The sequence below is a fragment of the Astatotilapia calliptera genome, chromosome 2 (assembly GCF_900246225.1).
Source record: "Astatotilapia calliptera chromosome 2, fAstCal1.2, whole genome shotgun sequence".
In the NCBI taxonomy this organism is placed as follows: domain Eukaryota; kingdom Metazoa; phylum Chordata; class Actinopteri; order Cichliformes; family Cichlidae; genus Astatotilapia; species Astatotilapia calliptera.
In genome coordinates this window covers 21,096,784-21,109,722 of record NC_039303.1, presented here as the reverse complement: position 1 = coordinate 21,109,722, position 12,939 = coordinate 21,096,784, and the positions used below count along the sequence as shown (strand labels likewise).

Here is a 12,939-nt window from a genome sequence, read left to right as displayed (position 1 = left end):
TGGAGAAAGAGGTGACGTTGAGATTTTTGTTCCGCCGAAAACTCAACACACCCTGAATACGTTAACCCTCCCGGCACACACAAAGATCTACCTGATTCATATTTAGATGTTCCAGAATATCTAAAGTCACCTCAGGCTGCTGCTAGATAACTGCTACTGCATCCCCATGACACTTTTACACACCTTATGATTGAACACAACACAGGAGAGCATGCTGAGACATCCCAGGACACTTCAGGCTGCCAAGCTGAAGGGTCTGCTTTCCATCGATTGAGAACAGCGGTTCTTACATGTTAAAACCATTTTTGCATTACAAGTTAGGAGCGATTAATATTTTAAAAGCCTTGTGCACCCCAGGCTGTCAGAGAACATAAGCCCAAAAAGGAATTACTCATGCATGCTGGTATTTGTGTGACATTATATTTATTTATAAAAGGAAACAACAGGGCTCAGGCAGTATGTGGATAAACCTCCTCCTTCAGTGTACCGTCCTGTACCGGCATATAGCACCGCACTGTTCTGAGCTGTGCTACAAAATGTACTCGGGCTGGAACATGTCATTACAAAAAGCTGCCAGCACAGTGTTAGAAGGGCTGCGGTACTCTTTTAAAACTCAAGCACACACATGAACTCAATTTGTGGATGTATATTTCTGGTTGAAGGTAAAACTGAGGCCTCAAGTGTGCATGTGTGTAACAGCGAGAGAGCCTGAGGAGGGAGAGGAGGGTAGAAGTGAGAGGGACGGAGTGTGAAACTCGTAAATTGTGAGAGCAGTGTGAAAGTAGGGCAGGTAGGAGAGAGTGAAGAGAGCAGCAGAGACACACAGCTTGGGAAAGGAACTATACTTGGGAAAACTATACTTGGTAGTTGGGGAATAGAGGCGAGAAGAGGTTCGGCACAGGCAATGGCAAACCGTTTGATGAGTGTACAGTTCAAGAGGAATGCTAGGAGATTTGAGTCCAATCTTATAGCTCTGAGCGCACGTGCAGAGGTTAAAGACAGACAGATGTAAATTACGAAGAGACCTTGTTTGGATTTAATAAAGTGATTCTGATACAAATCTGAGAAACATGCCCGTACAGCTTTTCTGTCTCAGAGCAATTTTCTGCTTGTAACAATGGAAAGCTTTCTGCAGTATGCATATGAATTTGCAAGCCTGGAGGAGAACATTAAGGCAGAGGAAATGCATTTAAGACTTACTGTACACTCATAATATACAGTATATTACACCATTGCAGGAGTCCGACCATCAGATCATCCTATAGGTCTGGCTCATGCATTTGCATACGTCTTATACGAGTCTATACTGGATCTTATTGAACAAAGAAAGTGGATCAAGTGAGAACAGGTTGGGAGGGAGCATGCCAGTGTATCCTTGAGCAAGATACTAACCCCAAGTTGCTGCCGATGTATTTGTGGGAGTCTGAATGTTTGACAGAAAGTAAACATAGAAAAAAGTGTGATTTGAGCTGTCAAGTCGAGTAGAAAAACGGTACATACGAAACAGTCCATCTACCATTTTTCCCTTTTATTTCATTAGAATTTTATGCTATGCTAGTAGCTCTGAGGTGCTTCATGCTAAATGCTAACACTAGTTGTTGTCACATCCCACCAAACACGGATGAAACCCTGACATCATCTCCCACGCTACAAGACAAAAAACTGGGCAAACATTGAAGTGCAAACGATGACGCTGTTTCCAGGAGAATAGAGGTCGAGTCACATGATCTTTTACAAAGGCTGAATAACAATCAGGTTAATGCATTTAGGGCAATTAAATGCATTTGTCAGTGACGTCTAATATGGTATGTAAATGGTAAACAGAAAGCCACACATCTTCTGCATGTGCTCACACTACTATTACCAGTGCCTTTTTAAAAAATGTAAACAGTACTTTTAAGCAAATTCTGGCCATTTAGATCAAAATTGTGGGTGACTTCACCTCCCTATCTCTGATGTCAGCATCAGACTCAGAGATTTTACTATTCAAGGATGAAGATGTATAGCTCAGCAGGACAAGAAATGGCCTGAAAGCCTGAGGTCACTGTACAGGTGTCTTTTTTTTTTCTTCATCCTTTCTACGGAGAACATTTTGTGCATTTTGAACAATAAAGAGATGGTAAAACAAATATTCTTCAACACTTGCTGCCTCTTGGCATCCAGGCAATGTTCAAGAAGCTCCTGGAACCAGCGCCATTCCCACTTTCGGTATGGAACTAACTTTCAACCATGAGTAGACGTTGAAAAAGGACCGCCACCCGAGGGTTATTCAACGGTAAAATATATGCTGGGATGCAAAGATGAATAATGTTCATGTTGTTAGTAGTACATAATCTACAGATTTTACACAAAAAGTAACAGTCCCATTTTAAAATGTTTGACTTCAGAGAGGAATTGGTTACAGCTTGGCCACTCTAAGGGGCCATAGTGCTAAACTCTGGGCTCAAAAATATCTACATCCATCTTTTATATAAAGCCCATAGTAGATTTTGAGCATTATTTTTTTAGGTACTCAAAGTTTGAACTCTTAATATACAGGAAGCAAAACAAAAAATGTTGAAGCCCAGTGGAGTTCAGGGTTGAGTTAAATTCCAAGTTAGTCCATTGTCAGCTGAGCTTTTCATTATTAACCATTTCATCCCAAAGGACATCGAATTAAATATTAACGGCTAAACTGAATGTTCTGTAACCCTGCTTGACCCTCACATACATGACGCTGACTGTGCTACCTGCCGGAGGGACTTCGGGGGTGGAAATTATTTTTCCAAGTCTGTGTGAGAAAATTATGTTTTTGTTCCTAACAAAGGCTCATTATGTGTCATTTGATGGCGATGACAAGAAAAGACCACAAATTTCTGTGTCACATCTTGTGCTGAAGGTTCAATACGCAGAATAATTTCAAGTGGTGTATTGCAACTGGCCTATCTACTCTCACCAGAGACCACGAGGAGCAGCGATTTACCGTCTTTTTTCTGAAGACAAGCACCTCAGCCACAAAGCCCAGGAAACTCTTAAATTAATTTTGGCTAAATTTAGTCAACAATGCTTGTGTTAGCATTTATTGTTAAAATGCTCACCTCATGGTTTTACTTGGTCTTTCATACCAAGTTATTATTATGCAACATTTTTGTAACCTGCCAAGGGAATGCAGACGCAAATTAGCTTTAAACTACCTCAGGTACAATGGACGAACACAAATACCAATTTAAAATAAAAGAATTCATGCCTTCAGCTCTGACTGTGTGTTATGGTTCCGATGTCATGGCAAAACTTTAAATAGTCAAACGTGTAAATGGAAAGAAACTGTGCTTACTTTGATTTACAGTCAGCTCACCTTTGTTGCTATTGCATTTCTTGAAGTTAAAAAAAAATTGAAAATCTTTATATTTTACCCCAAACATGATCCTTTTTCTGACCCTGGTGCCAACCTAAACAGTAACTGAAAGCAATGGCAGCCAGCGAATTTAAACACAACTTGAGGATAAAAGTTTGAAAGTCATCAGTTCCATATGGGACTGGAAACGCAGTCTCTTGTGTGAGTGGCACGTGACTTGCTTCCACCAACCCTCCAACTGCTCTATAAATTTAAAAGCGCTTTACTGTGTTTCCATAGAGACAAATCAACAGATAAAATTTAGTAGTTCACTAACCTCCCCACCATGTGTCGCAGGAACTGCTTCTGTGCTTGTACACAAAAGAGAGAAAATTTGTCTCCAAGAGTACAAATAACTGCACTTCATGACTATTTCTTGAACTGTTGTGAGACTGTTTGGTGTGAAGATGAAGGCCTCAGCCAGAGAAACAATGGCAAAGAGCCATCTGGCAGCCACTGGTCGTATTCCCCAATCACTTGTGAATGGTTGCTGGAGGTTGCGGGCAGTCACGATGAAACCAATTGTTAAATCTCCATTCATGCAAGCCTAGAGACTGGTAACCACTAGTCACTAGGGAAGTGTGTATTCTGCAACTGGTTAGCGAGTTGTTAGTGGTAAATGAAATTGATTACAAAGAAGTACATGGTGGAGCACCAGAAACCTCCATGTGATTGCCTTGGGCTCTAGTAGACTGCTGCTGTCACCCATAGTTTGCACGAAAGACGCCGACTAGTAAGCAAATACTTGCTGACTACTCACCAACTTTGACTAGTGCAACGCAAATAGGTTGCCATTCACCTTTTTCCAGTTTCACTACAACTCAGAAAATAAATGGTGAGTGTTTGCAGACAAGTCTGTGTTTTCCATGCAGACACAGACTCTGTGTAAGTTCTTGTAATGCACTGTCAGAGTGTGTTGCTTGGATGAACCCCAGGAAGAATAGCTGCAGCACTGCTGTAGTTAATGGAGATCATAATAAGCTAACTAAACCGTGCCAACCTGCTAGCAAACAAAGCAACAACAAGGAGGTTTTTGGTGCAACACCCTCTTTACAACTGAGTTCACCTAGCAGCAGTCAGCAACAATCACTAACCGATCAGGGAACACACGTTTTTTCCTCGTGACCACAGGTTGCCAGGGGCTTCCCAACTGGTCTGTAGGCCTGTGTGGCTGAGAGGCTTTAAGAGTCTGCACATCTAAAGTGACTAAAATCTTTGCACAATGCTAAAGCTGTTTACATAAAATAGGATGGATGAATACTGTAATATACAGAAAGAAGGAAAGCGTTATCAATAAGAGTAGCTCTTACAAAGCACTCTGATGGCATCACATTGACTGGGATAAACAATAAGCTAGGCTAAATCAATCATTTCAGGATGTAGAATCGAAGCATATGTCTTAACTTTAATACTAAAACTGAGGACGTCCTAGTCAATTGCTAATGGATACTGTGCAGTGTCAAAAAAACTGTACTTAATCAGTTAATCATGAACCTTTCACGGTAACATCACCTGTCATGCACTGGCACATAAATGCATCGTGGCAGTATGACATGAAGCCCATGTATGCCCAAACATCAGCGCAAGCCTTTATACTTATAAGGAGGACACCTGAGGTCAGATGACTGTTTTTATATCCCGCGTTTTTCTGGAAGACTTGAGTAAATTATGTAACACAAGTAAGATAACTGCTTGATTAATATCAGAATTTAAGACGACTACAGACAAATGTTGATTACAGAAATGTGCTACCCCTGGCGCCTCTAATCTGGCACACTCTAACAAACTATGAAGTAGGATGCTTTTAATGATTTCCTATTTTTCTCAGTTCTCAGCAGTGTGAAGGTCTAAATAGTTTGGCTTCCGAACATCTTTGGAAAAGCCCTGCTGTTAAATATCAGGCAGCTGGGTACAACCGGCACATTAATATTAATGTAATGTGTGTTGTCATTAGGAATACATCAACGAAATACTGAGTAAAATAGCGTCTCACACACAGATATCGGCATAGTAAAGATGGTGTGTCTCTAACGTCCGCATGAGCTCAGACCACAGCGGCCACACTTCCTCAGTGAAGTGGCGGCTGGCAGTATTTCTCCCAAATGCTGCTCTAAGGCATTTTAACACTTTGTGATGCTGCCAAGTGTTTCAACCTTGGGAGGGAACTTTCCTTCCAGAAAGTACAGTCTGAGCTGTCCCCTGTCTGAGTACAGATGACAAATACAGTGAACTCCACTTTCTGGAGTGGAGTGAAAAAAGAAAAAGTTATTCATCCAAAACTGTCCACTTCGCGTGATGCATAGCGTGCGTGTGAGGTGAGACGGACCGAACGGCGCGAGATGAGCAAATAGGTGAAAGCTTTTCCGTCTTTTTTTCCTCATGCACTTTGTACTGTTTTCGTCTTCTGGCCCACTCTCCACAGCTGAACTCCCCGGTGTGGAATTTATTAGGCGCCAGAGCTGCCAGCTCAGCCAAAAATCTCCCCATTGCAGAGCACTGAGGGGGAGCCTGAGAGAAAAATCTATGACATAGCTGTCAACCAAATCTCCTAGATTTGTTTGGGCTGGCCTAATAGCCTAACTGGAGCAGAATCTGATCGGAATCCTATTGTTTTGTGTGCATCGTCCCTAATGGCTAAAGTCAATTACGGGGAACTATTTCATCAGTTTTAATAACACAGGGACACCATTCATGATCAGACAGGCTGGTGCAGGATGCAGGAAGTGACAGCAAGCGAGAACAGACAGATTGCAGAAATGACGGTAGAAGGCACCCATGATCCATCTGTCCTCGTTTGTGTCTTTCCTCCAAATGTTGTAAAATATGACTAAAGAGGTATAAAACAAAACAAACTCGTGCCTCCTAATCGGCCGGGCGTCAGATCACCGAGGCGAGAAGCAAATTGTTTTTGGAAGCAGCCAGTTAATACGAAGACAAGGTGAAAATGCTGTATCCACAATAATTAGAGCAGCATACGTGTTACGTGCAGGCTATGAATGAACTCATTACTGTGCAATGCTGAGCCTCCCCAGACTGTAACCGTCTGATGCTCATCCAGTGACATCAAACACAGCTGATTGCACGCCTGTATATGTACGTGTTTGTATGTTAGATGTGTTGCCCTCTCCAGGACCTCATCTAAAGTGATCGCACACACACACACACAGCTCCCAGGATCGTTTCAATCCTACTGTCTACTGTCTGTACATGAATAAATGAAGGTGTAAGAAACCGGGGGGGGGGGGTTAAAGAATGAGAGCAGCAAAGAGAGAGAGGGAGTGAAAAAATTGGGGTGTATGAGAGAGATGCATCTGTTCACATGTGTGTGCGTGCGTGCGTGTGTGTTTCTACCATCTTTGACCCAGATCAGGAAACATGGATTCGTGGGTCTTTGAAGGTGGTGGAGGTGGTGGGGGGGGACAGCTAAAGATACGTTTGAAGTTGTTCAATTAATGCACAGTTCACACATGATGGACCATCTGTGTACACACACACACACACACACACACACACACACACACACACACACACACACACACACACACACACACACACTGAAACAACGGCCCATCCCCTAACAGCCTGTCCTCATTAGACAATCCCTCTCTCCCTCTCTCTCTCTGGAGTACCTCCTCTATAAATAGCCTTTGCCCTGCCACCCTCCCCACAGGGCAAACACAGACCTGTCAAGGTAGGACCCCTGGCTCACAACAGTGATGCCACAATCCGACACACACACACAGACACACACGCACATTTCACATAGAGGAATGGGATTGTATGTTACACCAAAAGGAAATATGCCAACTTTGCCCCAAACCTTGCTAGAGGTGATGTGGTGTGTGTGCAAGTGAGTTTGAGTGTGTTTGTGTGTGGTTTATGCATGTATGAATGCATATATGCATGTGAGCATATTGGATCACTCAGCTTTGGCGAGTACTCTTCAAAAATGTAGCGATTTGTTCAAAAGGTCATGAGCTATAACAGGCATATTTGACCTTTGCACTTTGAACCAGTGCGAGGATGCAGTTCAGCACATGATATTTTCTTTACCTTAAATATGACCAGATATTAGACAGCAAAATGATAATAATAATAAGGCCTGCCCTGTATGATCTGCCAGCATGCATCCTAGCATATTAGCACAGTATCCTGAGTAAATCATGACCCAGAGCGGAAGTAACAACTGTAACAACTGAGCTAAAAAAGATGTAATGACACAACAACAGTATCATCCACTGAGTTTGCAGTGTTATTGCGTACGCTTGGGACGGTCGGTGACAGGAAAGTGTTGATTTTTCTCTTCTGTCACTACTCTAGTGGTGCAGACCTTTTCACATCATTCACCTCAACTTGTCTTCAGGAGAAAAGTTGTAACTATCTGTAATAATGATGGCCCCGTTTCACTTAGCTGAGCCAGCAGAGTGCACGCTACCAGGACACTGACACTGGGACATTTAAATGAAACATAGCCATGATTAATCTTATTAGTCACACCCTGTGTTTGACAAGCCAAAATATCCACCATGAGTAAGGGCTGTCAGACTGCAGGATACCGAAAGCCCAGCAGAGTCACATTCAGGGGTATTTGTGTTTTAATTTGTGTTCTGATGGGCTGTTTTCAGCACACAACGACTAGATATTTGGGGTGTTTGGATGAAATGGGGGAAAACATGAGGGTCATTTAAGTTTGCATGGTACTTGGTACTAATGTTGTTTTTTCTCACAGCATTAGCTGCTGATTCCAGTTCAAACCACAACACCAATGGCTATTTTTCTCAACAGGTGCGCTCTAAGCTACAAGTGTCACAGTCAGCCCTGAAAGTGAGCCAGCACGCTCAACACCAGAGCCCTGAAACTAGCTGACCAATAATAAATAGGAGTCATCAGGCTAATTATATTAATTCTGCCATAAAAAAAGCATCAATAAAACAGAAGCACTGCACTTAGCATTACACATAAAGGTACATTATTTTTTGTTCTTGTGTTGTTAAACCAAGCGTTAGCCTAGCAGCATGCTACACTTTTTTAAACCCTTTCTTTGGTAAAATACACACTGTTACACATTTTATACATATATCTGCTCTTGGTGCCCATGAAAGCTTTTTAGCACCACTTGTGTGCTTTAATGGTGCCCAGCTTGTCGATTTTTATTGAGCTATTGTACCAACCTATTGTGCAAAGGTTTTTTGTTTTGTGTTTTTTTTTTTTTACATTTGAGGCATCTTAAAGGGTCTCTAATTCATTCTGTAGCCTCACAACTCCCCCCAGAATACAGCCAGCATCACAAAGAATGAGCTCACTGTCCGTACCGTCACCCAGCAGCTATGATTTCAGTGCAGTATTTGATGATAGCATTAAGTCAGTGGTCTACTTACAGATGAAAGTTCAAATTTTGAATATTTAAGATTGCTAGCTACTGACTCGTGGGTATAAGACTGTCCTGTGTCACCAGTGACCACTAGAGGAGACAACAGTTTCTAAATTATGCTGCTGAAACTATAATAGCATCAACATGGCTCTACTGTACATACAGAGGGGTTTCTGCAAAACTCTCAACATGTGTTGTCTTCAAATAGTGTGCATTACATGCAATTCAAATATAAGCCTTTTGTGACAGACACACCCACGCATACATACAAATGCACAGAGAGGGCATTGGGTTGGTTAAGTAATCAAAGAGTGTGCAAAGTCCATTAGGATGATGCTCTGCTACTCAACAGTGTGAAATACTACTCCTTCCTTTCTCTCTCTGTGTGTCCCTCTGTGCCTCCTTCTCTCTCACCCCAGCTACTTCACCTCCTCCGTGGCCTTGTCACATTTTCTCATTCCCTCTCTTCCTCACCTCGCCCCCACACTCTCTGCCTCTTTGTCCATTCCTCTCTTTATGCCTCCGTCCTTTGGTTCCATGTCTGTGCAATGCTCTCTGCTGAACATTGCTAAAAATCTATAATGTGGGGAACTACCGGGCACAGTCCATCTGCCAGAAATGCCCACTCTTTGACGACGCTCCCATCCTTGCTGTGGCTTTGTTGACTCTACAGCATTCTCACCTTGCTGATGGATCGGTGTGTTTATGACAGAAGATGCATATGAGTGTGTGTTGGTCTGTGAGATGGATGATGCACGAAGATGTAGATAATTCCGCTGCTGGCAAAAGAGCTCAGTTGACCTAACTGCATTACAACACACATGCAAAGCAGAGCTGCGAATATAAAATGATATGTGGCTTCTGCACATGTGGAGGGGAGCTGGTAACTTGAGGGTGAGGGCTGATGGGATTAATGGATGGATGCGGCAGTCAGAGAGGATCCAGGTTTCCCTGCACAGCTGCATCCATGTAGTTTTTCCACAGAGGTGCAGCACAGACATATGCACACGCAGCCCTAAATTCCTACGTGCAAAAATCTGCAAGAGCTCTCACCCCCCCCCCCCCCCCCCCACCCCTTCTGAGCACGACGCACCACGGAATACCGGGGCATGCCCGAGCGACGCATCCAGCTGTCAGCTCCTCTTCTTCCGGCAGAGAGACCTTGCGAGTTTATTAAGGGGAGCCAGTGGGAGAGACAGAGAGGGCATCGTCGCATGTGACAGGCTGCGTGCGTGGAAGCATCGCTGCCATGCCCAGCCTCGTTGTGACCCGATAAGCACGACAATCTGTGCAAGCTCACACGGATCACAACCCAAGCAAGAGACCCTCCTCGCCTCCCCCTCCTCCTCATATAGCCGCCCGCGCATAAAGCAAACAAAAAAAGGGGAAAAGGAGAGACTCAAAACACATCAAATATTCCACAATCTAATGATGCAACAACACCATTAGAGCGTTGTGCATCATACTCATCGGGCGATGGGGGTCGGATACGCGGCTCGGCATCCATAAACTCCATTTTGTCTCTCATTTGACACTCAAGAGAAACAAGAGGAGGATGGGTGGGTGGAAGGGAGGTGGGGGGAAGCCAGGGAGACCTTAACGGAGACGTGGAAATAAGATACGCACGGGATTAGCAGAATCACCCACTGACACTCAGGGCCGTGTTTGAAAATGATAATAACGATACTACTAATAAAAATGTGGGTTTACAACAGCTGGTCGAGCCATGTCATGGTCACCGGTGGTTAAACGTTACAAGACGTTACAAGCACACACATCAGCGGCCGTTACGCCAAACTCACAGGGGGGATGACGGTGCGCACTCGGCCTGGCAAAGTTGTCCGCCTACCTGCTGTTCCAATCAATAATCTGATTTTGACTCGGATTTGATTTACAAACAAATAGAAGATAATGTAGGCCAACATATGGACGGACAGTTCGGCACATCTAACACAGAGAAGGCATCACGTGCAGTCAGATATGCAGCACACAAGCATCGATGACAGAAAGCTAAAAAAGAAAAAGAAAAAAGCCCCTTCCGAATGGCGAGCCCCCTTCAAGCAGCATCCTACCCCCCCTCACCCCCCACGTTCTTCTTACACCGTTGCATACATGCAACATCATCCCGTGACACTATGCCCACATCCACAGCAGAAGCACGGAACGGTGGCTATCGCGGGTCGTACGCTCGACATTTATTTACCTTTATGTCTGCCTTTCGCTGTCATCGTCACACCGCTTGATGTTTCATTGGAACAAGATGCTCATCTCCCTCCCTGCTTTTACCTCTTATCACTCTCCCGGCTGTGCCTCTGTGGGGTATTATTCAGTAACGCGAAGCCACCGCTAGGAGTGGAACGCGTATGGAGCTCATGCAGCACAGGGGTGTCGCGCAAACGCTTTGGCTATACATAGAGGAAGAGACACCCCCCCCCCCCCTCTCCACCCCCCTCAGTTAGAAAGGGGGTAATGCCACGGTGAGGGGGTGAATTCTAATAGAATAACGAGGGAAGACCCTGATTATGGCGTACCGTGCTGGATACCCCCCCCCCCTTTACCCCCCCCCCCCCCCCCCACCTCCATCACCACCTCCCTCCCCTGAATGGTTCAGAGGCACATGCATGCTGACACGCCAGCCAAAATATGCTGTTTTTATTGTAATAATTAGGTGCTATGGAAAAAGAACCATAATGATAGTCATAATAAATGATGAGCAAAACACGTGCGAATAAGAGACAGTGGTGCAACGGCAGGGATGCAAACAGAATAAAATTAAATTAAAAAAAAACAAACAAACAAAACAAACTAAAAAATAACGATGAGTTACAGCAGATTATTGGCACAGAGGAGCTCTCACTGGCCGTGCAGGGTTTGACATGCCTACATTTGATCACCCGGTCGGTGGGACTTGCGTTGCAGTCGGACATCCTGGAGTCGGGACGGGAACAGAGCCGAAGGGGTTTGGGGAAAGGGGGGGCTCTCTCTTCTGTCAAGGGCCGAGATTGTGGTGTCGGGTCCTCCGGCAGGCGTCGACAGTATGCGCGGTTGCTGGGTGCTTTTCTTGCTGCAGTAGTGGCATCACTCGGTGGAGTCTCCGTGCTCTCTAGGACGGGGGAAGCCTGCTGCTGCGCCTGCGGTGACTTTGGGGGAGGATAGGCGGATACCTAGCTGCTGTTGTGGCATGCTTGGATCCCGAATTTGTTTTCTGAGAGGGGGCGGGAGGGGGGTTGGTGTGTGTGAGGGGGTGCTGGTATAGCAGTGGTGGTGGTGGTGGTGCTGCTGCTGGTGGAGTCGGGGGGTGGGGTGGTGGGGGTAGACTCTGGAGGTTAAGAGGCCGAAGAGACGCCTTGGAGAGAGGAGAGACGCGCAGGCTCTACCTCTCCAGGACGCCTCTGCAAGCGGTGCCGTGCAGCTGGCAACACCCCGGAATGGCGAAAGAAGGAACTCCCACGCAGATTCACGCACACGCAGGAGCGCATACACACACACGCAGACACACGCGCGGGTACACACTCAGACTCATACTGCCATCCTGTGGAGAGACTGATTACAGGGCTTTCCCCCCTGAACAGCAAATACTGTGGAGTGGGCATTTTGTGCGTGCTTGCGTGCGTGTAATAGCGTTCTCTGTTTGGCGTGAGCTTCTAGCATCGCGTTTTAATAAGGCTAAATATCATGTAATTATTTATGATTATTGACCTGTGTGCCAGAATGGGAGGACAATCCAGTTCATACATGTTAACTTATAACTGAAAGTAACTCATTCAAATGGATCTCAACCAAAGTGATAAGGATGATTGATAAGGATTAAAGTTTATGAATGCAGCACTGAAATGTATAATTTTCAAATTCTATGTGCATCAAAAACATTGAAATGTGGGATAGAAAACAACAAGCATGACTTTATATAAAAAAGTGGCACTGTAAAGGAGTGTAAAAACACATCACTGTTTCCCACAGTGGTGAAAGACCTAAATCCGACAGTCAGGTCCATAATTCTTTGGACAGTAAGACTTTTTTGATACCACAGTGGATTTTAAATTAAACGATCAGCGTGAAGTTAGTGTCCAAATACTTATGAAGCTAAATGAAGACCATCAAGCATATTTTATGCATTCAATTTTTTTTCTCCACATAAAGATGAAAAAGAAGTTGAACAAATTGAATTTCGATACAAATGATTTATTTTACAAGG

At 44.4% G+C, this 12,939-nt stretch overlaps 1 protein-coding gene across 3 annotated transcripts in view; it reads right to left on the bottom strand.

The window, feature by feature from the left end:
• The window catches only part of LOC113033416 (serine/threonine-protein phosphatase 2B catalytic subunit alpha isoform-like), a 33,380-nt gene extending 21,216 nt beyond the window's left edge, over window positions 1-12,164 (bottom strand). For 2 of the 3 annotated variants that reach the window (XM_026187185.1, XM_026187204.1), the window contains exon 1: window positions 11,629-12,164. In XM_026187185.1, coding sequence (XP_026042970.1) covers window positions 11,629-11,671 — 43 coding nt within the window. In that variant the 5' untranslated portion in view covers window positions 11,672-12,164. Of the gene's footprint in view, window positions 1-10,947; window positions 11,171-11,628 lie in introns of those variants that run through there. The other variant, XM_026187194.1, reaches the window with a different exon arrangement.
• Between the last annotated feature and the right edge of the window lie 775 nt (window positions 12,165-12,939).